General features: G+C 58.7%; 2 protein-coding genes across 2 annotated transcripts; both read right to left on the bottom strand.

The window, feature by feature from the left end:
* Positions 1-1,209: 1,209 nt before the first annotated feature.
* TCF25 (transcription factor 25) lies at positions 1,210-16,965 on the bottom strand. Its single transcript, XM_030457824.1, has 18 exons — positions 16,740-16,965; positions 15,891-16,055; positions 14,835-14,909; positions 12,521-12,645; positions 11,118-11,183; positions 10,056-10,138; positions 9,162-9,292; positions 6,867-6,966; positions 6,295-6,388; positions 5,863-5,955; positions 5,159-5,264; positions 4,642-4,798; positions 3,627-3,714; positions 2,926-3,084; positions 2,273-2,363; positions 2,084-2,161; positions 1,640-1,711; positions 1,210-1,458 (listed from the first exon to the last, which is right to left on the bottom strand). The coding sequence occupies exons 1-18, from the start codon at positions 16,920-16,922 to the stop codon at positions 1,297-1,299; spliced, it is 2,028 nt and encodes a 675-aa protein (XP_030313684.1). The 5' UTR covers positions 16,923-16,965; the 3' UTR covers positions 1,210-1,296.
* A 794-nt stretch (positions 16,966-17,759) lies between these two features.
* SPIRE2 (spire type actin nucleation factor 2) lies at positions 17,760-24,897 on the bottom strand. Its single transcript, XM_030457823.1, is given in 16 exon segments — positions 17,760-18,024; positions 18,091-18,215; positions 18,368-18,395; positions 18,485-18,552; positions 18,632-18,766; positions 19,182-19,315; positions 19,445-19,595; positions 19,823-19,992; positions 20,079-20,202; positions 20,304-20,375; positions 20,377-20,391; positions 20,762-20,926; positions 21,008-21,088; positions 21,595-21,954; positions 22,604-22,641; positions 24,684-24,897. Coding segments are annotated over 16 exon segments (2,106 nt in total). The 3' UTR covers positions 17,760-17,798.
* Positions 24,898-26,592: the final 1,695 nt, after the last annotated feature.

The following is a 26,592-nucleotide window of genomic DNA, read 5'->3' as shown; positions in this document are numbered from 1 at the left end:
CCCTTGTGGGGTCTTCCCCACAGCCCCAGGGGAAGGTGCTTTGCCGTGGGGGTGGGTGATGGGTTTGATAGTGATGGTCAAAGGCCCGATGAAAAGCGATGCCCCAGCAAAGCCCAAACACCATAGGGAGCACGGGTGGGCTGGGGTTGGGGGGTGAAACACGAGCCCCATCTGACCATCATGTGCCTGGGCTTGGTGTTGATGCCTGGAGCCACTCAGCGCCAAAGAACCATTCACGGCCTCACGATCCATGCTCCTTCCCCACTGGCTGCTTCCACTCCTTCTTGGGGGGCACCAGCACCCTGCAGCACAAAATGGGGGTCCACCGCCCCCCCTCCAAAAAAAAAATACTGGTTTGGTGGCTGCAGTTGGAGCAGATAATCTGGAATCCCCAGGGAAAAGCCAGCAGGAGGAATCAGCCATCGGCTGCCACTGGCGCCCAGGACGTGCTGTGAATTTTGAGCTTTCCCCAACAAGAGGCTTTGAGGGAGAAAATGCTGAGTCTGCAAATCCAAAGCACAAGTGGGCTCTTGAGTTGGGGGATCGGGATCAACTGGGCAGGGATGGGTGGGCTGTGCCCTGGGGTCTGCACAGTCAGCCTACCCAACCCCAGTCCCATCCCCACAGATCGAAGCTGCTGTGGAAGAAGGGGGAGGATTTATTCCGGGCAGTGCAGCCTGGCTCAGCATGACATTGCCACATTACACAGCAGAAACAGGGGGGAAGAAAAAAAAAAAAAAAAAAGCAAGCAAAGATGAGCTAAGGGGTTTTGAGCATGGCTGACCTCATTCCTGGCTCTCCTGCAGTCGGTGGGGAAGAAACAAGGGATGGGGGGGAAACAAAAGTGATGGGGGGGGGGTTGGGATTCTTTATGCTGCCAGCAGGAGCAAAGGGCACCAGCAAGAAGAATGAGCTGCTCCTCGGGTAGCTGCTGGTTGCTCCTCTGCAGCCCAAGGGATAGGAGGAGGGAAAGGTCCAGGTTTGAGGCTGGGGGACACACGCAGGGCAAAAAAGCCTCTGGCCATTAAACACAAGACCCAGCAGAAGAGCAAATGTGCTGGGAGGAGGCCAGAAGGGGACTAAGCTGACTTGGGGCTGAGGCACAGCTGCTGGAGATTAGCTCTGCCCCCCACAGAGAGATGCTTAAAGGTGCCCCTGGTGACAGCCCCCCACCCCGACAGAGCCTGTCCCTGCAGCCAGAGCCAGCACTGGGGGTTTGTGAGACTTTATTGTGGGGTGAAACGTGTTGGGGGGATGGTTACAGAGGGTTGGGGGACACACAGGCATCCTCTGAGCTCAGTCCCAGTCCCCGTCACCGTCAGGATTGTCATCTCGGGGGGGTTCCTGGAACTGGATGTTGGCCAGCATGTCCCGCATGGCTGCCATGAGCCTGTTCACCCCCTGGTTAAGGTCCTGCCCTGCTCCAGCCTCTTCATCCCCGTCGTGCCTGATGTCTCCCTGAAAAGAGAGCAGAGCTGGAGGTGCCTGTCCCTCTGCAGGGAACAAGACAAAGCCTCTTGCCAACAGGCACCAGGAGGCTCTGCAACCTGACATGGACACAGGGGCTGTGCCAGGAGCCACCCCCTTTGCAGGGACATGGGAGGGGACATGGGGACAGTGACAATCCCACAGCACCCACCTGCAAGTTAAAATTGGCAACAGCGAGCGGAAGAAGAGGGATAAGTGCTTTCATTGGGATGGTTGCTGTGTCCTGAAAGACACAAGTCACAAAGTGTCAGTCACAAACCTCTGCCAGGCTGGCTCTGAGCAGGTCAGTTCACCAGACACCTATGGGTTCACCACAGGGGCTGTGCACACCACAGCTGGCTGCACCTCAACCAAATTTCCCCCCAAACCACCTCAGAGAGGGGACATTTTTCAAGGGCCTTTGCCATAATGGCTGTGAGTGGCCAAGGGTGGCCACCGTGGAGAAGCAGCAGGACCATCCCAGCCTGTTGGGGAGTCTCACCACCCCCGAGGCTCTTCCTCTCAGGTGGAGGAGGACACGAGTTCCCAGCCAGGCCCAGGGTGGAGGGAACACACCAGGCCCTGCAGGTGCAATGATGAGGGGTGGAGAAGGTACCTTTCTGGTCTGGTGTAAGAACAATGGAGTCCAAAGAGGAAGGGGGTCAAAGCCCATCATGGGCTGCGAGGTCACCTCCTGCCAGGGGGGAGAAGAACCATGGGGTGAAGGTTGCAGTGCCAGCACAGGGAGGTGGTGGGAGCAGTGCAGAGCCCAGCACCAGCTGCAGCCCCCCTCGGGGTCCCTCACCAGAGGCAGTGCTGCCGTGGCCTCCTTCATCTCCGAGAGGATGATGTGCCGGTAGATATTCCTGGGGGCACTCTGGTACCTCATCTTCCTCCTAAAGCAGGGAGAGGGGATGAGAGGTGATTGCATGGTGTGCACCCCAGCACCACCAGCTTTGCATTCCTGCTGCTCCCATCGTTCCATCCCTGGCTCTGAGATGGCGTACAGCAAAGCCAAAGTCACTTGGCAGCTGCTGACCTCAGGTGAAGGAGGGGAGCAGCACAGATGCTGCAGAGATCTCTCTCTGCTCCATTCCTCTGTGGGTCAGCAGAGCAAACCAGCTTTGGTGCAGGACAAGACCTGATGCCTCCTCCTGCTGCTTCCCAAAGGTGTTTCAGAGCACAGCCCTGCCCTGTCTCTGCAGCCATCCCTCCCCTGCCAGGCCATCCCAGGGCACAGGCCATGGCCCAAGCTGGGGGAAGCCATCACAGCACATGTTTGTTCCACCCTGGGAGAAGAGCCACTGCCTTCTCAGCCCCACACTGTGACCCTCAGCAGCAGCAGGGGAACGAGCAAGCACTGGTGCCACTGCAGCCTGGGACAGAGCCCTTGTCCCACTCCATCCCCACGTTTCAGAAGCCACATCTGCCACCAAAGCCACTCGCCCCAACACTCACTTGTGCTCAGCCTCCTCCACCAGCGGGTCCCGGGCGTCCACTATGCGCAAGACCTCGTGGACATTGGTCTCCAGCCAGGCCATGACAGCCGGGTCCTTCCACAGGGAGTGAGTCCTTCCCACGTAGAGGGAAGTCAGCTGGTTCAAGGCAGGGGACTGGCTATGGGAGACACTGGTTACTGGGGGCACTGCCTGTGCAGGCTCCGCTCCACGCTCTGCTTCGGCGTGAGGGCACCAAGAGTGGAACCGCTGGCTTCCTGCTTTGCTCTTATCCATCTACCTTCCCCAGCTTTTCTGCCTCCATCTATTTTTGGGATAAGCACAGCCACAAGATGAAAGCCAAGGCTGCCTCAACCCGAGGGGGAGCCCATTGGTGTGCTGACGCTGGACCATGTGGCAGGGGAATCCAGACTGGCAGGAGACAACCTGCCCTGGGAGCACGCATGGCTCCCTCCCTCCCTCTGACTGCATGTACCAACAAGCTACACTATGAACTTCTGACCCATCTCCACTAAGGTGAGGTGGCTCCATCAGCCTCAACTGGTGGCCATGATGGGAATCCATGACCAAAACACCTAGCAGTCAGATTAGGAAAACCAAATTGTGCCCTCCACAGTTTTGTGACTCCATCAGCTGCCTCAGCAAGCAAAGGCTCTGCTGCCTGCATGATCGATTCCTTCCAAGAACATCTCCAGGGCTTACCTGATCTGAGCATTCAGCCCAAAAAAGGGATGGGATGAGACCCTGGCATCAGGCTGCACACTGCAGTGATCCAACAGTGGCATCAGAACTGTGGGGGGAAAGTCAGTCAGGTCAGTTACACCATCCTGGCCAGACCACCGTGGTATGGCAGAGGGACAGCCCTGCCACAGGGGGCCAGCACCCCAGCAGGCCAGGCTACTGAGCCAGGAGGGTGTGAGGATGCTGCTGGGTTTTGATTTTTGCATGGATGAGGGAACAGATCCAGAGGTAAACAAAAAAGAACAACAAAACCTGTTTCTTTTGTTTGTTCACCCAGCACAGCAAGGTGCACCTCTCTGCACTTCACACTGCCAGCCTTGGAACTGGAACAAGGGTTTGTTTCAGTCACCAGGACAAGCAGAAAGGAAGAAAAAATAAAGGTGGTTTCAGCCAACACAAACTAAAGCTCTGTGTGAGAGCTGGTTATTCCTGCCCATGAAAATGCACTCGCCTCCCTGCCCCAAGGGGCTGTATATCTCCTTTCATGGCCAGCAGCACCCCAGGGATGAAAGCCAGAGTGACGGGCACCCACAGAGGGCACATGGGAAGCAGAGCAGTGCCTGGGAGGAAAAGCCACGAGACTCACTGTCTGTTGTGGGCAGCCCCGGGGAGAAAGCTTTTCCTGCTCTAAGACTCCAGTTCTCACCCTCCCCCTGCTTGCACCATCTCTAAGGGGCTGCTTCGAGGAGGGAGAGCCCGAACATGGAGGGGGCACTACCTGGCTCTGCTCTTCCTTCTTCAGCCTCACCACGGTGTGAGGTGGGCAGGCTGAAACCCAGGACCCCATCAGAGGTGGGTGTGGGAAGCCCTACCCCTGCACCCTCCAAGGCAGGGCTGCTGTCTCCCACCACCACCACGGGCCAATGCCACCAGGCAAACCTCAGCATTTGCCTGCCTGGAATCCAGCCCTGGCTCTCATGGATGAAGGCAGTGACACAGCCTGAGGGGACAGACTTACCAGTGGGGGCAGACTTACCACTTGGGAACATGATCAAGGCCAGCTGGATGAGCTGGGCAGCTCTCTCCCGGGCTTGGCTCAGCTCTGTCTCAGCTTCTTCCTGCTGGCTCTGGAAGAAATAAGCCAGCGGCACCGAGAAGGCAAAATTGGGCAGCTGGGACAGATTCCGGTGACTCTGCAAGATCAGAGAGATGGCTTTACTGAGAAGTGATGCTCTGCAGAACCATCTCGATGCAGCCAGGGTGGGGTTTCTTCCTTTGCTGGATGAAGTTACTTTCCAGAGGCTGGCCTGGTGCCCCCGCAGCTGAGCAAGCAGTTTGGAGTTGGCACAACTGTTTGCAGGGCATCCCAGGGTGCCCAGAACAAACCCCCCCCCACCTTGGTGGGTCATTCTGATGACTCTGGATGGGACACGGCCATCAGACAGCCCTCAAAGGGCTGAGCTGGTCACAAACCCCTCACATTCTCCAGCCCAGCAGCCCCCTTAAGCTCGGCCCAGAGAACCAGGCCCCCCTGTGCCCTGCTGCCAGCTCACCTCCCACTCTTGGAAGATGCGGGTCAGGAAGCTGTACTCTCTAGCTCGGAGGGACAGGAAGTCAATGAGCAGCAGCATACAGAGTGGGTCATTCTCAGGATCAAGGCTTCAGAGGGAGGTGAGCACAAGGGGAGGAAACAACATCAGTGTCACCAAAACGCAGGAGCTGTCTTCTGTGTCACATCAGACTTCCCCACTAGCACCCAGAGAGCTTCTGTGACCCAGCAGAGGTAACGGGAAAACCATAATTCCAGTGTGGCCAAAGGGATAGGCTGTGTCCCTACAGAGGGGTGACAGCTCCCTGTCACCATGCATTGGAGATCAATGGCCACAAACCCACCAGGATGAAGCCACCGTTGTACATCTGCTCTGCAGAGACTCTGCTCTAACAACCAGCCAGGCCCACAGCTCAGCAGCAGAGATCAAGGGTCACCCAGGGCCCCTCTGCTTGAGCCTTCTCCACCATCACCTCTCTCCAAAGCAACATCACAGGTAAGAGCACATGCCCACAGCCACCCTGTGAACTGCCTCTGGAAGGTGGAAACAAGACCTCACTGGGCCTGGGAGCAGTTGTGCACCCTAGTTTGGTATGGTTTGTCCTACCCAAGGTTAGGTTTGTTGGGTTAAGCATGATGCTTGAAGCCTGAGAGGGTCCTGCCCCACCCTGCAGGGATCAGGATGCAGCCCTAGGTGGGGGAACCTACCTGAGGATCAGCTTGCAGAACTCCAGGGCTGTCCGGGGACAGCCTCTCTTCTCCAGGAACATCAGGTGCTTGAAGAGAGCCAGGAAGAAAGCCCTGTGTGGGGGAGAGGAGCAGGGGTTAGAAGATGGATTTGGGAGAGAAGCACCTCATGCCCCTCAAGAACAGGAACCCTCAGGAAATGGTTTCTTTTGCAAAGAAACCTCAGTGCAAGTGAGGCAGAACAAGAGCTGCTGGTACTCCAGCACCCATCTCCGGACCCCGCTGCTGCCATGCTCCGGGGCATTGCCACCAAGGGGCAGAGGCTGCTCTGACAGAAAGGGACACATTCAAGGTCCCTCTGCCAGCACTGGTGATGCAGCAGACATGGTTAATCTGGGTCTGTGTCCTAAGTAGGCCAGGGCAGGCTGCAATGGCTCCAGGTGTGCCACCTACCTGTTCTCTGGCCGCCGGTAGTCCAGCCGGCAGGTCCCGCTGGTCAGGCTGAACACGGGGTGGAAGGAGCACTCCAGGCTGTACAGTGCCCGCTCTGGGGATGGCAGGGACAGTGTCAGGGCATGACAACCCTCCCAACACCCAGCACCACCACCCCGGCACCTCTTCTCCTGCAAGAGATATCCCTGGTTGGATGGGGCTTGGAGCAACCTGGGCTGGTGGGAGGTGCCCCTATGGCAGAGGTGGCACTGGAGGGGCTTTAAGGTCCCTACAACCCAAGCAATCCTCTAATTCTATGACATCCTCCGTGTCCACACAATCCTTCCCTTAATTCAGAAGGGGGACACTGATGGGCTTTTCCCCAGATAAGCACATCCAGCTCCATTTAAAAGCCTCCAGCAGAAACTGCTGCTCTGCAGGGTCACACAGGGCCAAGTGCTCCCGGCCCAGAGTCACAGCCACAGAGCCAAACCAACCCTTCTGGTTTGCTGCTTCTCTGCTGGAACAAACCCCACGCCAAGCTTCTGATTACTAATGCACACCAGACACCTGCTCCTCACCTCAGCTCTTACCTACGAGATCACGGGCCATCTCCTGATCCTCCTGCATGCGGCAGACATCGCTGAGCTGCAGGAGGGAGTCCACGTGGTAGGGGTTCATCTGAAGCAGCAGCTAGGGAAGAGCAGGAGCTTGGTTACAGGCCTGCCCCTGGGGGCTGAAGGTGAAGAAATCCTGTCCCACCCCCCCAGAGAGCCAATGCTCAGGCTGCAGGGCTGGGGACACGTCACACGGCAGCGGCTGACACTGTGGGTTCAAGAACCTCAGAAGAGGGGGAGCAGAGGCTCACCTTGCTCTGTCTCCAAAACCAGAGACCTGGGAAAGAGGACAGGAAGCTGGGCACACGGGATGACCCCCAGCACACTCCATGCTAGCAAACTTTAGGGATTTCTCCTCCCATCACTTTGCTCACTTTCTGACCCTGGTGCCTTCCCAGCACCATGAACTTCCTTGAATCCCACCCCACCAGCTCCATTCCCCACGGTGGGAGGGATGGCAGGGAGATCCCTCCCCACCCATGCAGGCTCTGGGCCCTCGATGGCAGCTTCCCCCAGCACCTCCTCCCCAGCTGACCCACCTTTTCCAGCACAAAGGCCATGAGAGGCCTCTGATCATCTCCACTGTCCGCCTTGGAACCTCCCTCAGCTCCACCACATCTTTTTGAAGGTGAGGGCCCAGAACTGCACCCCACATTCAAGGTGAAGGCTGCAGGCAGAACTGCATTTCTGGTTTTTTCTCTATCCCCCTTAACAATTCTGACCATTTCCTCAGGCTTCTGCTTCCTCTGGCTACGAGGAGGACATTGGGGGTGTGGATTAGATGACCTTTACAGGTCCCTTCCAACCCCAATTTTTCTATGCTGGTATGATTTTCATACATCTATTAAAATTCCATCAGTCAGCTCCTAAATGGGAATAGGTGAAAAAAACCTTTTCCAGGCTTCTGAATAGAAGTGTAGGTTTAAGCAGAAAATGCTGCCTTCACTAATTACACAACAAACTTCTTTTCCAAGCACATAAAACTCTGTTTCTAGCTAAAATACTAAATACCTCCTCACAGTTTAGTTGTGGGATTTTTTTCCTCCAAAACTGAAAAATATGACTTCAGGCACTGCAGAAGTTGTCCATCTGCAGGGTGGTGCCAGCATGACCACCTACAGTACAAAGCCTTCCTGCTCAAGGCTGCCCCAGCCCAGTGCCTGAGCCTTGGTGCCACTCGCCTGATGCTTCACCCCATCCTTGCCTGCTCCTCCTAAGTTCCCTCCTTGGCCTCCTCTGTGGAAGGGATGGAGCACCCAAGGTCACTGTGATGGGGAACAGTGCTCTTCACACACTTTTGGCTTCACCAACAAGACCTTTCTGACCATCTGGCAAGAGTAGAAGAACACTCACTGACCAAGGATGCCCCCAAAAAACCATGTTTTGCATGCTGACAGCACAGCAGCAAGGCTGGGGCTTCACAGATAAACCCCTTGGGGGGGCTGAAGCACTTGTGGCACTGGTGAACCTGTCTGTTAGATTTAACAGAAATGGAAAGACTAAAGCTGCAGGAACAGCTCCAAACAAGCACAGCCAGACTTGCTCAACAGGGGCAAGAACAGAAAGACTAAAACTGATCCTGGTCTGGTCAGGAGGCAGGGAGAGGGGTGGCCACGAGCTGAGGGGGGAACCAGGAGGAAGTAAACTTAATTTAGCAGACAATGGTCCCTTTAAGAAACTTCTCCAGGGCAAGTAGCCGAGCTCATGTGGCCAGGGCTGTTGGAGCAAGAAATCCCTGCTATGGTTCAGGAGGGTGCAGAGCAATTTTACTGCTGCTTATCACTCCAAACTATAAATGCTACCACACAGTTTAATGAGCTTGGACACACATGAAGAACTTTCAACACAAAGACTGTTCTGCTGCAGTTCCAAGAAAGGACAATTTTTCTTCACCCATGCGAGGGTTTATAAATAGCAAAGCTGTTGGTTTAGATCCCATTTAAAGATGGGTTTGTACAGTATTTTCTCTTTCCAAGCTGAAGACCTGAGACAAGGAAGCTTTATCCCTACACTCCCACCCCAACGGGCAGTTCCTGGGGGCTGTTCTTCTCAATGGCTACCTGGCATGCTCTTGGGTAGCCACAGAGGCACAGCCACCAGCCCCCAGGTCTCATTTGCACCAAAGCTGCCTCGCCCCACGCAGAGGGAACACAGAGTTCTACTGCTCCACGGGAGACTGGCAGCAAGAAAAGTGCTGGGATGCATCAGCCAGGGAAAGGGGCTGCAGGAACAGCAGAAGGAACAGCCCAGGCAACCCCTCTCATGCCATACCACAAGGTTGTTGGGGTCCATGGACTCCACAGCATCCAGGAACTTGAACTGCACTTGCTGGTACTCGCGGTGGTGCTCAAAGGTGAAGTGCTGCACCCCCCTCCTGGTGTCCACCAGCTGCATGGCAATACCTGGGGGTGCAGGGCAGAGGTGGGGACTACAGACACCAGCCTGTGGCACAAGGAGCTCTTCTGCTTCCTCACATCACACAGAGAGCCCGTTCCCACCACTGGCTCCAAAGTTGGACACATTTTTGGGAGCACATGGAGAATTTCAGTCCTTTTCCTCCTCCCATGAGTCAAAGTCCAAAACCCACCCGAGAAGCCCGGGCAGCTTACTCTCCCCATTAATATTTCCCATTGTCAGAGAATCCCAGACTGGTTTGGGTGGGAAGAGACCTTAAAGGCCACGAGTCCCACCCCTTCTCATGGGCAGGGACACCTCCCACCAGCCCAGGGTGCTCCAAGCCCCATCCAACCTGGGCTGAGACACTGCCAGGGATGGGGCAGCCACAGCTTCTCTGGGAAACTTGGGCCAGTGGCTCAGAGCCCTCACAGGGAAGAATTTCTTCTTCCTAATGTCTCACTTATATCTCCCTCTATTTCCCAGCAAGCCTGTTGCAAGGAGGGAAGTGCACATCACCTGCTACCTTCAAAAAGGAGGAGGAAGAAAATCTCAGCCACTAAGATTCAGTAGGCCAGGGCTGTCCCTGCTGGGAAAGGTGTTTCCACCAGCTGATGGGCAGTGCCCTTTCTGCATCAGCCTGTACCCAGCAGCTGATGAAACCAGCTGTGGTATCCACAGGTGGCAGGAGCAGTGCCTGGTGCCAACACAGGCACAGGACCAGCGTGTCCTGGCAGCAGAGGCTGCAGGAGGTGGCCCCCCCAGCCCCACCTGTTTTGCTGTAGCGTGGCCACGTGTTCTTGGGAGCTGTCAGCCACGTGCTGCGGATGTACGGGCGCTGCCTCTGCCTCGGCCTGAGGAAAGAAGAGGCCAAGAGTGAGGAGTGCTGAAACCAGCCCGAAAAGGGATGATTCTAGCAAAAATAAATAAATACCTACATGTATAACTCCTTCCCCAGCTGCAGCCCTGCAACAGAGCTTTCACATATTCACCTTCAAGACACACCATACCCTCACCCAGGCTCTGCCTCACTTCAACTGTTCCTCTCTGGGCCAGCCGGTGCCTCCAGCATTTCCACATCAAGAGCTTTTCTCCCCTGTTTTGATTCCTGCCAAGTTCTCAGCTGCCTCTTCACTTCAAACACCTTCCCAGGTCCAATTAAGAACACCCCACATCCCTGACTCATCCCCCTTCCCAGCAGTGCCTTCAAACAGTGACTGTTTTAGCTTGAGCCCTCCTCACAAACAGAGCCAAATCACTGGTCTGGGGCAGGAGGCCTTCTGAAACCAAGGCCACTCCAAGGAAGTCGTGTCTCCTCAGTGAGGGACAGATCCTGCTTCCTCAAGCACCAAATATTCTTCCACAAACTCTCTCAGCAAAAGGCTTCTGCTTCCAGCATGACTGCTCTGAGATTACACCCTTCTAATGTGCACATTTTTCAGGCAGCTCATGAAATCCTGGGATTTCTGGATCACTCTGACTGCAGAGCACGGGATAACTGCAAAGCAAGCACCCCAGAAGCAGCAAGTTCCCTGGGACTCTCAAAACAAGTGCCTGAGACCCCCTCTAACAGGGATCCACACTGTAAGGCACCAGGGAGTTTGAAACAGCAACAAGTAACAAATACTGAGGGAAATAAAAAAAATCTGAGAGTCTACATTGTACCAATTTGGGTGAAAGGGCTTTGGAAAGGTGTTTGAGAGGGGAAATAAGCTGGAAAAAAAATCCAAACCACAAATGCTAGCAAAAGCCTGTGGAAACTTTGCTGTCCAAGGAAATGACAGACACACTGAGGCAGACCTTGAAAGGTTTGGTATTAAATTCTGGACTCACCTCTGATCACCAAGAACAGCACGAGCCCCAAAGTATCTCTTCAACTCGTTCTCTGGATTCAAATTCCTGAGAAGGTTGAAAGAAGGAAGAAAAGCTATGGTCAGTGTAGCCCAAAGCCTTGCACTCAAGCCCTTCCCATCACCACCAGCTGCTTGGTACCTCCACCTGGCCCTGGCCAAGCTCCTGCATGGTCACTGCTCAGACACAACACACCAAAGGGAGACTCAAAGTTACTGATCAGAAGAAGAGGCATGAAAAGCCTCCTCCAGTTGATGGGCTTTTCCTCCCTGCTTTGCTCCCAGACAGCACTGAGCTGGGGAATACTGGTGCTGCCCTCTCCAGGGCAGTTGCCACCTGGCTCTGGGATGCTTCTGGGACAGAAGCCCACAGGAAAACACAGGAACCCACTGCAGTTTGGGGTGAGCACCCCAAGCCCTGCATGGGAGTTGGTGAGGATAAAATAAATTTTTTAAAATACAAAGATCTGGTATCAAAGCATCACAACACCACTAGGTGATCTGGTCCAGAGGGTGTGGGGGGTGTGTGTTAGGGAAGGGTTTCTCTGCCCCCAGGGCTTAAAGAGAGGAAGCAGGAAGGCTGAGATCCAGTCCTGCCAACCCTCAACTCACTCAGAGAGTATCCAGCTCTCAAGAGGGTTCTGAGTGATGTCCACTTGACCAGAGATGTCACTGAGGTTTAAAACCCTCTCCAGGTAAACAAACCTCCTGCTGGTACTCATGTGTCCCTGAGCAGGCTGCACTAGTGCTGAGTGCCACTAGCTGAGTGTTTGGTGTTTCAAAACCAGGATGGGTGAAAGCTGTCCCAGCTACAAGTTTAGAAGTTTTCTGCAGAAGCTGCCAGTGCCTGCACCAGCCCTGGGCTCCAAATCACACTGGTCCCACCCACCAGCCCCTTCCCAACAGGTCTGGAGGATGATTCATTCTTCAGCCCTTGGACATGCTTGGCATTTAGGCCACTTTGTTGATGGTGACATGCAGGAAAGGTTGGACAAGTCCAACCAGCCCCCCTGGTGAGATGAGCTCCCTGCAGTGCTCAGCCTCCTGGGAGCACAGCCGCTCGCTCACCTGGCCAGGTGAGTCTGATCTCAAAGCTTTCTGTACCAGGGCTCCTGTCAGAGATTCTAGAGAGTCAGGGAAGGTTTTAGGACTGGAAGGCATCTCTGGAAGCTCATCTGGTCCAGCTGTCCTCAAGCCAGGCTTGGGAGCAGAGAATACCAGAATGAAAGGCAGCTCTCAGAACAACGGTTAGAAACAGGGCTGTGCACAACCACTACCACAGCAAGGTCCTGAATTCACCCCCAGCTGACATTGGGAAGCTCCCAACTCCCTTCCTCGGGAAAAGCCATACCCCTGACACACCCCAGGGCAGGGAGGGAGCACTACCTGTGCTCTACGTAGAGCAGGGGCCTGCTGTCAGCAATGATCCCGCCCTGGCTGCGCTGGGACAGCCCATTGGTGTCCTCAATCCTCTCCAGCAGGCTGTCGATGTCTGCCAGGTCCTGGTCTTCCTTGAGAGAAGGACAGGCAAAGAGCAGGCAGTTACTAGAAAGTGTGGCACACAGGTCACCCAGCAGAGAGCACACCCAGCTGCCACCAGGCCCTTTGGTTTGTCCCTGTCCCCTGCCGTGCTGCTGCTGCCCCATCCCTGCTCTGCACCCACTGCTGAGAACCACGAGTTGTTTAAGTAAGTTATGAACAAAATTAATCACTCAGAGATGTAATCTTGTGCTCTTTGCTTTGCTTTACTCACTGAGCATGAGCAGCTGGGCTTGCTGGAGCCTGAGGTGGTGCTGTGGGCTTTGACCTGGAGTTAATTTTCTGTGTACTTTTCATAGTGCTTTAGGTTCAGTGTGAGAGGAAGGTAACACACGAGGGGGTTAGTTCTTGCTAAGCAATGTTTTTGCAAAGTCTGGGGCTTTCAGCTTCCTCTGCTCTGCCAGTGAGCAGGTGCACCAGAAGCCCAAACCAGAAGCTGAGAAGGTGACAACCATCACTAGAAACTACAGCCTGAGAAGACATGAACAGCTAACAGCCTGCCCAGAGACAGAGAAGGGATCCAATACCAGGCTGGAAGACCCCAGACCAAAAATCCCCACTGGCACATGAAGAGTGCTTGGTCCCAGTGGCTTCTCCCCCAGCACCCATTATTCCCTCAGGAATCCCACCCAGAGCCCACCTTCCCTCTCCAACCACCTGCACAAGGTACCACCAGGGTGGGAAGCTGCTCTTCCCATCCAGCCTTCACTCTGCTCTGCCTGGTTTACTTCTTCCAGAATCCCTGGAAGATCACAGGAAGTTTTGGGGCGCTGATTTGAATGATGAAGGGTTAAATCTCAGCTGTTACTCCCCTGTTCTCCACGGGAGTTACTGCCATGACCTCTGTCATAAGGCATCCCTCCCTCACATGATGCTAACCCAGCTCTAATGTGTCGTGCTCTTGCTCTCCGTGTCTCTACCACCCAGAGGACCCAGCAGTGTGCACCCAGCAGTTGTGTAACACATTTATCCTCACTTTCCTCCCTTTTTCCCCCACAAACAGCCAGTGACGCATCCCTCACGCAGCTGCTTCACATCCTCCTCACGATGGACGTGGGTGGAACATGGAATTCCATTCAGGACACCCAAATAGCTCAGACAGCTTGCCTTCCCACTCTATATATAGCCCCTCCACATGGAGGGGTGGGGACACACGAAAAGCTGGTAACGTGCTTTGCATTTGGGTGCTTGAACAAGGGTGGCATTATCTCTAGTTAGCAAACTCAGCTGCCTGGAGCTGGGTGGGAAGTCTCCCAGGAGCCCACAGCTGGCACATGTCACCCTGATGCTGGTTATTCTGGGACAGGGAGAGCAAACCAGCTCTTTGAGTGGGTTCGCTGCCTCAGAAAGCTGCCCTGAGCTGAGTCCCCACAAAGGAGGTGGCCTGCTTGACACACCAGAGTCACAGCTCATCCCTTCAGCACTGCAGCTGAAGGATCTCCCCCAGGGGAATAGTTCAGCCTCTTAAACCTTAAGAAAACACCAGTTCCCACTTGGAACTTTCTTCCTGTGGGATTTAAAGTTGGATGAGTGTCACCCTCCCAGCCCTGCTTGGGTCAATGTCCACGCACAGGCATTTGTCTCTTACAGTTTCACCCACAAGCACAGATGCTGGGACAAAGCTCTCACTCCAAGCACAGCTCCCCAGAGGCAGACAGCTCAGCCAGAGAGAATCACTGTCCCCTTGTCACCAGGGGCACAGAGCAGGTCCCAGAGGAAGAGCACCTGGCAGGGCATTTGCTGCTCACCCCCTGGCAGTGCTCCTGCCAGCACTTGGGTGTCACACTGCAGAGAAGGCACACGGGGGAAAAGGGAGAGGGAACGGGGGCTGGCAGAGGGAGCTCTCTGCAGAGCCAGGAGAGCTTCTGAAGTAGAGCAAGGAAAACAGAATTAAAATGCACAAATCCCTCACATGGTACCCCCTGCAGTGCCATGGAGCAGAGATGAAAGAAGCTGTGGGGATGTCAGCACTGTGAGCATCTGCAGTAGAGCTGCAGCAGCTTGAAGGACCACAGAAGAGAGTTTCCATTTCTTAATTTTAAATGAGCAAAGTGAAAAATGGAGCATTTTTTGCCTTGAAAACCTTCCCTGCAGCCACTTTTTTCAACGCCAACACAGAAAAGAGCACAGCTGCCAACCCTCGGAGCGAACACAGACGTACCAGAGTCTCCCCTGCTGAACTTTTCTTGGTTTTCTTTTTCTTTTTTTTCTTCCGTGGCTTGTTACTTGACACAGGCTGCAAGGAGAAAGGGAAGAGCTGTTAGAACATGCACAGGGGTGACAGCTCCAGGGGGGGGTGAGCATTTCCCACAGGGATCAGAGTGCTGGGGGTTTAAATGAAACCCACAGTCACCTTTTCATGTTTGTCAGTGAGTGGAAATTGAGACAGGAGAAGGAAATGGAGGAGAGCACCAAGGGTCAACAACTGCAGGGGTTAAACCTCAGCTGACTTTCACATCAATGCCTAAGACTACAAAATCAGACAAGAAACAGGAAAGATCTGCCAGGTGTGGGACCATGGACTTACCCTGGTTGGAAGATACCTTCAAGATCCCCGAGTCCAACATCCCCCTAACACTGACAAGTCCTTACCTAAGCACTGTGTCTATACAGCTCCTAAATACCTCCAGGGATGGTGACTCCATCCCTGTCCTGGGCAGTCTGTTCAATGCCTGATAACCCTTCCAGTGAAGAAATTCTTCCTGACATCCAACCTAAACCTCCCCTGGTGCAACTTGAGGCCACTTCCTCTTGTCCTACCACTTGTAACTTCATTGAACCCCACCTCTTTACAACCTCCTTTCACAGAGCTGTAGAGAGCGAGGTCTCCCCTCAGCCTCCTCTTCTCCAGGCTAAGCAACCCCAGCTCCCTCAGCCACTCCTTGTAAAACATGTGCTCCAAACCCTTCACCAGCTCTGTTACCCTCCTTTGGACATCTTTGGCCACCCTGGCACACTTTTGGCTTGGTTATCTTGGAGGTCTTTTCCAACTGTGATGATTCTGTGATCTCCTCCAGATCCAGAGCCCCCAGCCCCAGGGTTCCAGGTCCCTGGTCACCTCTTCAGCCTCTGACTAAACCCAGGCACAAGGGAGAAGAAATGCACTCATCTGTCACCACAAAGCTCCTCAGCGCACACAGGCAGGGAGGCAAGAAACCTTCCCTGCACACCTCACACAGTGACAGCCAGCACCACCTCTTGCCCATGGTTTAGTTACCGTGTGGTCAGGCTCTTCTTCCTCATCCTCCCTCTGCCTATCACCTTCAGTCTCTTCAGTCACAGCCCCTTCATTGTTCCCTCCTGATGTGTCCCTCTCTCTGGTCCGGTTGTCCCCTCGCTCTGCCCTGGACAGGGGCTCATCCTCTGGCTCCTCAGTGAGGATCTGCACAAACAGAGGGACAAGCTGCAGAAAGAGCCAGAGAGGGCTGTGCTCTGCCCTCTCCTGAGCCCAGGGGACAGAATTCCATAGGGATCTCATCTCCCCCACTCCCACCTGCAAAGGGAATTGAAAAACACCTCGGACGCAGCACAGAGTTCAGATGACCCATGGGGATGACCCCTCACGTCAGCACATGGCACCCTGCGTGTGGCTGAGCAGCCCCACACCCACCAAATGGCCAGAGGGGAGCACAGGACCAGGACAAGCCAGCCCCAGCCCAACCCCACTTGCTGTCCCCTCGAGTCCCTCCCCAGCTCCCTCCCTTTCCTGCCCCCCAGTCACCCACTGCCCCGAACCCCTCAGTGCTACCCTGGACCCCAAATCATTCCCTCCCACAAACTGTCACCTTGGTCACCGTCTCTCATCCACCACCCCCCGGGTCACCGGCAGCATGTCCCCCTGCTCCCTCCAGTCACCCTCCACCCCCTCCTTTACCCACTGCCCCCCGTGTCACCCCCTCACAGCCGCTGCCACCAATCCCTCAATCAGTGCCACCCCAGACGCCCACTGTCACCCCTGCTATCCCCTCCCACACCCGCTGCCACCTCAGCTGCCCCTTCCCACCACCATCCCCACCTGTCCCCCCCGGTGCTCCCCTCACCCTGCCCGGTCACTGTCACCCCTCACCAGCTCGAAGCGGTTGCTGACACGGGCGCGGCCCGGCCCGCGCTGTCCCCTCGCCGCAGGAGTTGGTGTGGGCGCGGGCAGTTCCTCCGGGCCGCTCTGGAGGTCCAGTCCCAGCTCTCCCAGCCCCGGCTGCTCCTGGCCCCGCTGCTCGCCCCGCAGCCTCCTCAGGGCCCGTCGCGACATGGAGACGCTCGACACCTGCGCACGCGCCGCCTTCCCCCTCCCGCCCTACTGCGCACGCGCAGCCGCACCGCCCTGCTGCGGATGCGCAAACTCCGCCGGGAAGCCCCGCCCCCAGGGACCACACCCTCCCCGCTTGGCGCAGGCGCAGTGCGCAGTTCCCGGGTCTGATTTCGCGCTCCCTGCGAGCGTTGCGTGAAATATGTCTCGGCGTGGGAACGTGCCCCTTCCCACGGCCCCTGTGCGGGGTCTCAGCGCGGGGACACGGGTGGGACAGGCTTGGGTGGGGGCGGTGGCTGGGGACACGCAAGGGATACTTTAGGGCGTGGGAATGTGGAAGGGGTGGGTTCTCACGGGGTCATGAGTGGGGCATAGCCACTGGGGACAGGGGCGGTGGCTGGGGTGTGATGGGGGGACAGGGAGAGTGGCTGGGGCGGGGAATGCCCATCCCCACTCACAATCAAAGAGGCCACGGTGGAGTCAAGGGGGCGGTGGGAGCAGTCGTAACCCAGGGGGCTGCCCATGCACCTCCCCACCCACTCAGGATCAGCCACACGGCCCCGGGGGCAGCCCAGCGGGTTTATTACCTGAGGGGACACGTACAGAGCGGCCATGCCAGCCCACGGCGCTGGGTACCCCGGCCTGGCCGGCACCCACCTGGCACAGCCGGGGCTTGGCATAGAAGCAGGGCCACGGGGGTGAAGGCTGGCGGCGGGATCAGTCCCCCCGACGCTGTGCCGACATCAGGAGTGGACAACGGGCACCTCACCGTGACACCGACCCTCACCTTCCCCCGGTCCGTAAGGTGTATAAATATAGAGGCTGTATGTATACATCCTATATATATATATATATACATCTGGGGGGGCAGAACCCCCTTCACTTGTGCCAGGACTCGGCGTAGAGGGAGCGGGCCTTGGCGCGGCGCGGGGCGGCGTTGAGGACGGCGACGCTGCGGCGGCTGGAGCAGACGACATCGGTGACAAAGCCGGCACAGTCGCTGCAGACGTCGCGCAGGACCGAGCCCTGGGCGTACATGTGGGGGAACTCCTCTTCCACCCGCCGCCAGCACGTCCCCGAGAGTGAGCTGCGGCACAGGGCACCCCTGGTCAGACCCGGCCCCGGGAGCAGGAGGAGGAGGAGGAGGAGAGGGAGGAAGGCTCAGGGCCACGGGACTCACTGGAAGGTCTCTCTCCGCCGCAGTGGCAGCGCTTTGGCCACCAGAGAGCCTGGGAGGCTTTCGAAGCCCAGGGCGTAGACAGGGATGTGAGCCAGCTTCTTGGAAGGCATCTTCATCTGCCGGGTGTGCAGGTGTCAGAGGGGGACAGGAGGCAGACAGGGACGGGGACGGGTGGGGACAAGGGTGGGAAAGAGATGGGGACAGGGATGAGGGTGGGGCAAGGGAAGGGACAGGGACATGGTGGCAGTGGCCAGAGCCGGTCCCTTACCTTCAAGCTGCAGGAGCTGCAGACAGACCTGGGGACACCGAGGGAGGCCGGTGAGCAGGGGGCCACCACGGGTACCTTCCCACCACCCCCCAGCCCCTGGCCCGGCCCGGTGCTCACCGCTTGCAGAGGAGGCAGGCGGCAGGCCAGGAGAAGAGGGGGAACTTGGCCCTGCAGCAGCAGCAGACCTGTGGGCAGAGGGGGGTGAGGGGCAGGGGCCGGGTCAGCAGCTCTGGGCACCTCCAAGCCCTCCAGCCCTGCTCCCACCTTGCCCTTCCACAGGCTGCTGTACAGCTCCTTGCTCTGCAGGAACTTCTCCATCTCTGCCTTGACCAGCACCCTCCGCACGTTCATCATCTCCTCCACGGTGAGGGCCAGGCTCTCCACGGGGTGGCTGAACTCCTGCTGCCAGCAAGGGGGTCATCAGCCCCCTCTGCCCCATGGCCGTGGCACAGGGCACGGCCCCCAGCATCCCTCTGCTGGGGACAGAGCCTCCCAACATGGCACAGGGGCAAAATGTCCCCAAAACAGGGAGCGTGTCCCACCACAAGCAGGGCATCCCAGCGTGGGCAAAATGTCCCCAGCACAGGTAGCATGTCCTGGCATAGAAGGACATCCCAGCATGGGCAGAGTGTCCCCAGCACAGGCATGTGGCATGGTGTGCCTCCATCTCCACATCCCATGCAGAGGGAGTAGGGAGGCCATAGGGATCCCCCAGCCACCTTGTGCCCTGGTGCTGGGCTGGCGTGTGTCCTTGGTCATGCTGGCACAGTGTCCCCATCCCTGGGTGTCACCATCCCCTGACACCAGCTCTCACCAGCCAGAGGTGCTTGGAGCTGGTGCTGGGGGCAGCACTGGGTCCATCCTCTGGCCTCTCCTCCACAGCACCGAGGGCAGCCCGGGGGGGTGCTGAGCCATCTGGCACTGGGTGGCAGCTGGCGGGGACAGAGCCTGTAGGGAGGGGACAGGGACACCATGGAGAGGCCACATTGCCCAGTGCCACCCCTGCCATGGCGCATGGTGGCACAACCACTCCAGGGACAGGGGGGTGGCGGGGGGCTGGGGACCCCCCCTGGGTACCTGAGCGGGGCCGGGGTTCAGGCTGCAGTGGCTCTGTCTCCCGGGGGGCAGCCTGGCCCCCCCCCAGGTGGCTCTGCAGCTGTGCCAGGTCCTGCTCTGAGAAGGAACGGTCCCGCTTCAGCGACACCTCCGTGCCTGGAGAGTCCTCCTCCTGCGAAGCAATGGCCACCACATCACCTGAGGGACCCCTGCATCACCCTGGGGACCCCTGTGTCACCCCGGGGACCACCACATCCCCCCAGGGGTCTTCACATCATCCTGGGGATCCCCACATCGCTCTGGGGGCTCCTGTGTCACCCCATGGGCCCACACATCACCTGTGGGGCCTTCGTGTCCCTCCCACATCCCCCCAGCACCTTCTGTCTTCCCCTCTCTTGCCTCGGAGAGGTTCATCTCCTCCATCTCTGCCAGGGTGGGTGCCTTGAGCAGGACTCGTGGCCGTGGTTGTGCCGGCGTGGTGCTGGCAGGGCAGCGGGAGAGCTCGAGGCAGGAGCTGGAGGCCAAGCGGTGGGCACAGGCGTGGGGGATGCAGGGCAGGGAGCTGTAGCCTGCGGATGGGGACAGGGACAGGGACAGGGTCAGGCCTGGCACCAGCCTCCTGGCTGGCAGCCCAGCGTGATGGGGAGGGAGGAACCTTTCTGGCCATGGTATGACATCTCCACGGGCCGAAGCTTCCTCTCTTGCTTGATCTCCTCCAGGATCTTCTCATGGAGCGTCCTCTGCTTCTGGGGCAGGGGCCGCAGCCGCCGCTCCGATGCCTGCGGGACACAGGGATGGGACTTCAGGGGGTGGCACCAGTGGGACCTGCCGAGCCTTGGCTGGGCACTGCTGTGTGCCATGGGGGTGTCCCAGTGCTCACCTGCTTCAGGGGGGGCCGGGAGCGGATGAAGTCAAGGATGAGCTCATGGGCATCCTTCTTCACCCGGGGGGGGGATGTCCCCGTCCACCTGGCAGAGGGCAGAGGGGTCATGAGGGTGTCAGCATTGAGGTGGGTGGGTGGCAGGACAGGGAGGCTGGAGGTGGGACAGACCATATCCGGGACTGCTTTGGGTTGGGAAGGACCTTAAAGCTCACCCAGTGCCACCCCTGCCATGCCTAGGGACACCTCCCCCAGCCCAGGGTGCTCCAAGCCCCATCCAACCTGGGCTGAGACACTGCCAGGGATGGGGCAGCCACAGCTTCTCTGGGAAACCTGGGACAGGGGCTCAGCACCCTCACAAGGAAGAATTTCTTCCCAACATCTCACCTAAATCTCCCCTCTTCCAGTTTAAAGCCATCACCCTTGCCCCACCACTCCAGGCCCTTGTGGATGCTCACCATGACCTTGCGCAGTTTGTAGTTGCGGGCTCGGATGTCCTGCATCAGCATCTCGAAGGGGGTGAGCTGGTACTCAGTGGGCAGGGGGTCAAACTGCTTCTCCTGCACCTTCTTCAGTTTCACACCATGCCGCAGCTCCCGCATCAGCTGCACCCACAGTCGGGCCTGGGAGGGGGGATGTCACAGACACGGTGTCACCTCCTGCCTGGCCCCGGCGCAGCCCCCGTGCCCGGCCGTGCCCCGTACCCAGTCGGTGTTGCGCAGGCTGCCCAGCTCTGCTGCCGGACGCTCCTCTGCCTCCTCATCCTCCTTCAGCTTCTGCAGCATCTGCCATGGCACAGGACACCGTCACCAAGGGTCCAGCCAGGACCATGCTGTGGGGTCACATTCACCCCCAAAGCACCCTTATTCCCACTCCAAGCCATCCTCACCAGTATCGACCATGGCCCAACAAGATGCCATCATCTCACCCCAGCATCAACAGCACCACAGTCAGGACTGTGCCACGGAGTCACATTCACCCCCAAAATGCCCCATCCTGATTCCAGCCCATCCCCACCAGCACCATCTGTAGCACAGGATGCCATCAGCTCACCCTGGCACCGGCAGCACCGAGGGTCTGGCCAGGACTGTGCTGAGAGGCCAGAACACTGATGTCTACCCCCAAAGTGCCCCATCCCCATCCCAGGCCACCCTCCTCAGACCAAGCTGGTGGTTCCATGGCTCACAGAGGGTGTCTGGCCAAACGCCAGTGCCGGCAGCCCGGGTTGAGGGGGGTAGAGAGGAGCACCACTCTCACCCCAGCATTTTGGGCTGAGGGGCACTGCACCCACCTCCTTGGCATCCCGGATCTTGGCAAGGAAGGCTTTGAGCTCCACAGTCTCAGCGAAGAGTGCCCGGCACACGGCCTGGTAATGTGTCTGGGCCTCGGCCGGGTCAGCCAGGCGGGCAGCACAGCACCGCATGGCCTGCCCGAAGGTACGGACGGTGCGTGGTGGCCCCTCGCCCCCCTCCTCCTCCTCCTCTTGCCCCCCATAGCCCTCATCGGCCGTGCCGCAGCCGCTGTCCTCCGAGTCACTGTTGGTCATCAGGTCAATGAGCTGCTCCAGGCGTGGGCTCAGCTCCCGCTCCTCGTTCTCATCCAGCCCCCAGTCCAGTGCCCGGTAGATGGCAAAGCCCAATGACTGCACCATCTTGTCACAGAAACACAGAGCCACAAGGTTGGTTTGGGTGGAGGGGCCTTAAAGATTTCCCAGTGCCACCCCTGCCATGGTCAGGGACACCTCCCCCAGCCCAGGGTGCTCCAAGCCCCATCCAACCTGGGCTGAAACACTGCCAGGGATGGGGCAGCCACAGCTTCTCTGGGAAACCTGGGACAGGGGCTCAGCACCCTCACAGGGAAGAATTTCTTCCCAATGTCTCACCTAAATCTCCCCTCTTCCAGTTTAAAGCCATTATTCCACATTTCATCCATGCAGGTCCCTGTCCAAATTCCCTCCCCAGCTTCCCTGGAGCCCCTTTAGGCACCAGAAGGTGCTCTAAGGTCTTCCTGTTGGTTCTTATGTCCACAAAACCCAACATGTATGTACCAAGGGATCCCTACAGGGGGTGTTTCAGCACCCAGTAGCTTTTCATAACACATTTTACTGGTTTACTACTTTATCTCCGGGCAGACAGCACCAGCTGTGACACAGGGAGCCCCTCAGCAGACACTGCTGTCTTCTGCCAACCCCCAGCCCTGCAGGAAGGGTCTGGTCCCCCCACTGTGCCCTGTGACCCCATCACTGTCACCGCAGGATTGGGGGCAGGGGGCTGTGCCCACCCAGGGGTCTCATACCATACCTGGGCTTCAGCAGAGGGCGTCAGCAATGGGGGCAGCTCTGGGGGGAGGAAGGCAGAGTCAGTCACCCACAGCACATGTTTCTACTTGGTGTCACCCCCTACCCTGCACCCACCCAGCCCGCTGGGACCACCCTAAGTGTCCCCCCCAAGCCAGGACTCCTGTCCCCAGCTGGTCCCATCCTGAGCTGGTCACTGGCAGCATGGGCAGTGGCAGTGGTGCAGCAAGGACAGGCACATCACCCACAGGACACAGCCTGGGCACCTTCTGGGGTCTGTGGTGATGGGGAGTGCCTGGCAAACAATGCTGCTTCCCACTGCTGAGCCAGCACAGCCACAGCTTCCCCCCAACACCAGCCCAGGACACACTTGCTGACAGCTCAGACCCTCCCAGGAGCTGAACAACCATGGGATGAGGAGCAGGGGTGGCTTTGGCAGCGTCCCCGAGTGCCCCAGGGCCCCTGGCTCTGCTTCCTCAGCCATTAGCTCTCCATTTAGCCGATCGATGCGGCAGCAGCAGGATGTGCCTGGTGCTGTGTGCTGCTTCAGCTGGGAGAGGGATGCAGCAGCATGTCCCCAGAGATGCCACCACTGACACTGCTGCCAGGCTGGAGCCCTCTCCCACTGATCACAGCTCAGCAGTACAGCAGGATCCTGGATGGTCCCTCCAGCCACTGCGGCATGGCCGAGGAGGGAATTACTGTGGGATGGAGATCTGGAACAGCTCAGATGGTGCTACCAGATCACCCAGCCTGGATCCAGCCCCATGTCCATCTGCCAGGCTGGTGCCACTGCCTGTCACAGTGCTGGGTGACACTCGGAGCCCTTTGGGCTTTGGAAAGAAACACACGGATCCATCCCTGGGGAGAGAACTCAAGCTGGATTGGGAGCGAGCAGGAGGTGGCATGGTGACACCAGCTCCAGCACAGTGACGGTGGTGGCCCAGCCAAGGGTGTGTGGCCATTCCCACGCACAACCGGCAGAGCTGGTGTGACCACACTGTGCCTGGCTGCCATGGCACGTGCTGTGCCAGCCCGTGGGCCTGCCCCAAGCACCCACAGCACCGGGAGCCATCCCCAGACACCCTAACCTCCCCACGGGGTGAGGCGAGTGACGGCCTTTGCCGTGCTCTGTCGTTAGGCACAGGGTGCTCCTTGCCACCGTGCCGTGGCAGCCAGCCTGGGCGAGTGGCAGCCGGTCCCCACCACGGCCCTGCCCAGAGGTGCCAACTGCCTGCGAAGGGGACGAAGGTCAGGGACAGCGCTGCCAAAAACACCACTCCGAGCTGGGCACGGTCCGGGTGTGCAGGCACACTCAGGTGTGTTTGTGTATGCACTGAGTGCAGGTGCCTCCCCGTGTCCATCCTTGCTCTGTGTCCTGGCCCGGTGAGCCCCGCACCCGTGGGCACCTCACATCCCCGGTCCAGCCTCACTGGCTCACACGGCCGAGCCCTGCCGGTGCCGGTGCCGGTGCTGGTGCCGTCCCTCTCCTTCCATTGCCCCCCGGCTCCACCGCCGTGCCCCTGCAGCCGGTGTCCCAGTGCCGCAACAGTCCCCCGCTGCCGATGCTGCCAGTACCTGCCACCCCCCTTGCCGGTGCTGCTTCCCCTGCCCATTCCTGTTGCCGGTACCGATCCTTCCCCGCCGGTGCCGCTCCCCCCCCTGCTGCCGAGACCCCCGGTCCCTTCGCGCAGGCTGAGGGCGGCACTGTGCAGCTCCCTCCGCGGGTACCGGTAAGTCCAGGTGCCCCGCTCCCGGTACCGGCGCCCCCTCTCCGGGAAGGCAGCTCGGTGCAGCATCCCGGTAAGTCCCGCTCCCGGTACGCCCTGGTGGCGGTCTGCCCCGTCGCCCGGCTCCCGTCCTCGGCAATCCTCTTTCCCGGTACATCCCAGTGCCCTGTTCCCGGTATGCCATCTTCCCAGAACGCCCCTGTGCCACGTTCCCGGAAAGCCCCGTGCCAGTAAACCCCGGTGCCCCTCTCCCGGTAAGTCCCATTCCCAGTCCTCCCCGTCTCCCCTCTCCTTTTCCCGGTACACCTGCGTGCCCCGTTCCCGGAACGCCCCATCCCCGCCTCCGCGTCTCACCGGGCGGTCCGGGCGGGGCGGGCAGCAGGACGGATCCGTCGGGCCTCAGGCGGATGTCGGCGGGTCTGCGGGGGGCGGCGGGGGGCGCGGGCCCGGCGGCGGCGGCGCGGCAGCCCTGGAAGCAGAGAGCCCAGGCCTGCTCCTCGTTCAGCGGCTGCTCGTAGCACTTCAGCACCTCCTCCAGGGACAGCTCCCGCGGCCCCGCCCGCGCCATCGCCCCATCCCGCACCGCGCCGGCCCTACCGGCACCGACACCGGCACCGACACCGGCACCGACACCGGGGGAGCCCAGCCGAGCCGGCTGGCGGAGGAGCGGAACGGCCCCGCCCCCGCCCGCTCCGCCCCCGCCCGCGCCGCCGCGCGCTGCCGCCGCCGGGGGCGCCCACCGGGAGGGGACGGGGCGGAGGAGGTGGCGGAGACCAAGGACGGCTCGGTTCAGCTCGGTAGAACGTAGTACAGTGCAGTACGGCTCGGTACAGCTCGGTACGGCTCAGTACGGTACGGCTCGGTACAGCTCAGGACGGGATGGCACGGTACAGGACAGCACGATGATGGTGCAGCACGGTTCGACACAGGGCGGCTCGGTATGGCACGGTACAGTACAGCAAAGCACGGTTCGGGATGGGATGGCACGGCTCGGCACGGTTACAGTACAGTACAGCGCAGTGTGGCACGGTACAGGACGGTACAGCACGGTGGGGTGCAGGACAGCAGGGAACAGGGACAGGGACAGCTCAGTGTGTCCCAGCTGGGCTCGGTGCAGGCAGGTACAGCCTAGCATGGCCTGGCACAGCCCAGTTGAGCTCGGTACAGCCCTCCCCGGCATGCGGGGTGAAGGATCAGAGTACAGGGTGCATGAGTGCACATGGGGTGCAGGCGCAGGGCACGTGTGGGGGTGCTGGGTGCAGGCACACGGGGTGCAGGACACATGGCTGGGCACCATGTGAGGGTCAGGGCAGTGATGGGGTGCAGCATCCAGTCCCAGAGTGAACACTGGGGGGACACCCCCAGGGACACCCCTATGAGGGACATAATCCAGGGTGGCCACAGCCCACGGCTGGGCCCCAGCCCAGAGCCATGCACAGCAGATGGCTCCCACCGAGCCCACTGTCATGTGTGGGGTGGGTGGGTGGGTGTGGGGACACAACAGCTCCAGGGCAGAGGACATCAGAGGAGACATGGCCAGGAGTCTGCACCCGTGTCTGCAGGCTGCAGGGACTGTGGAGGTGGTGGGGGAGGCAGCGAGGAAGGGGGACTGTGGGCACTCTGCTTGGCTGCTCAGGGGACCCAGTGGAGGGATGGGGCCAAGCTGGGACAGAAACATGTTCTGTGAGGCAAGGAGGAGAGGTCTGGATGCTGCAGCACGGCTGGGGCAGAAGGAAGCTGAAGGGATGAAGAGCTGGGAGATGATGTCCCATGGGAACAGGGGTTGGGGGACAGTGTCCCACAGCCACCAGGAAAGATTGATGTGGCACCTTGCTGAGAGCAGGCTCATGTCCCCCGAGACATCCCTGGCAGGGTGGACAGGACAGTCAGCCTGCTGCAAAAGGTCAGCTAGAGCAAATTAAAGGTCTTGTCATGATGAGCTTCCCATTTCCTTGATGGATGAGCATAAAATCCCATCTGAGCCCCATTAACCCATGAGCATAAACTGGGGCCAGTCCTGGAGCTGTGCTGACAAGTCTGGGAGAGAGATGGAGCTGGGATTCAGGTGCCCATCCATCCTGTGTGGCCAAAGAACTTCCTGGCTGCTGGAGATCTCTGGCAGAGCCTAGGATAGTGCCTGCAGCACCAGGGAAGGCTGATGCCCACCAGTGCCTACCCTGCAGAGCCTGAGCAGCCTCATCTCTGGGGAAAAAAATAAATAAATAGGAGAAGAGAGTTGGAGAGCTTGGAATGCAGCCCTGCG

The sequence above is a fragment of the Calypte anna genome, chromosome 11 (assembly GCF_003957555.1).
Source record: "Calypte anna isolate BGI_N300 chromosome 11, bCalAnn1_v1.p, whole genome shotgun sequence".
Lineage (NCBI taxonomy): Eukaryota > Metazoa > Chordata > Aves > Apodiformes > Trochilidae > Calypte > Calypte anna.
This window is presented reverse-complemented; position numbering and strand designations above follow the sequence as displayed.

Coding starts and splice junctions, on each gene's coding strand:
- TCF25 (XM_030457824.1), bottom strand. CDS start 16,922: ATGTCGCGACGGGCCCTGAGGAGGCTGCGGGGCGAGCAGCGGGGCCAG. Junction 9,293..10,055: donor GCCACGCTACAGCAAAACAG/GTGGGGCTGGGG, acceptor CTGCACCCCCAG/GTATTGCCATGCAGCTGGTG. Junction 5,265..5,862: donor TTCTGCAAGCTGATCCTCAG/GTAGGTTCCCCC, acceptor CTCCCTCTGAAG/CCTTGATCCTGAGAATGACC.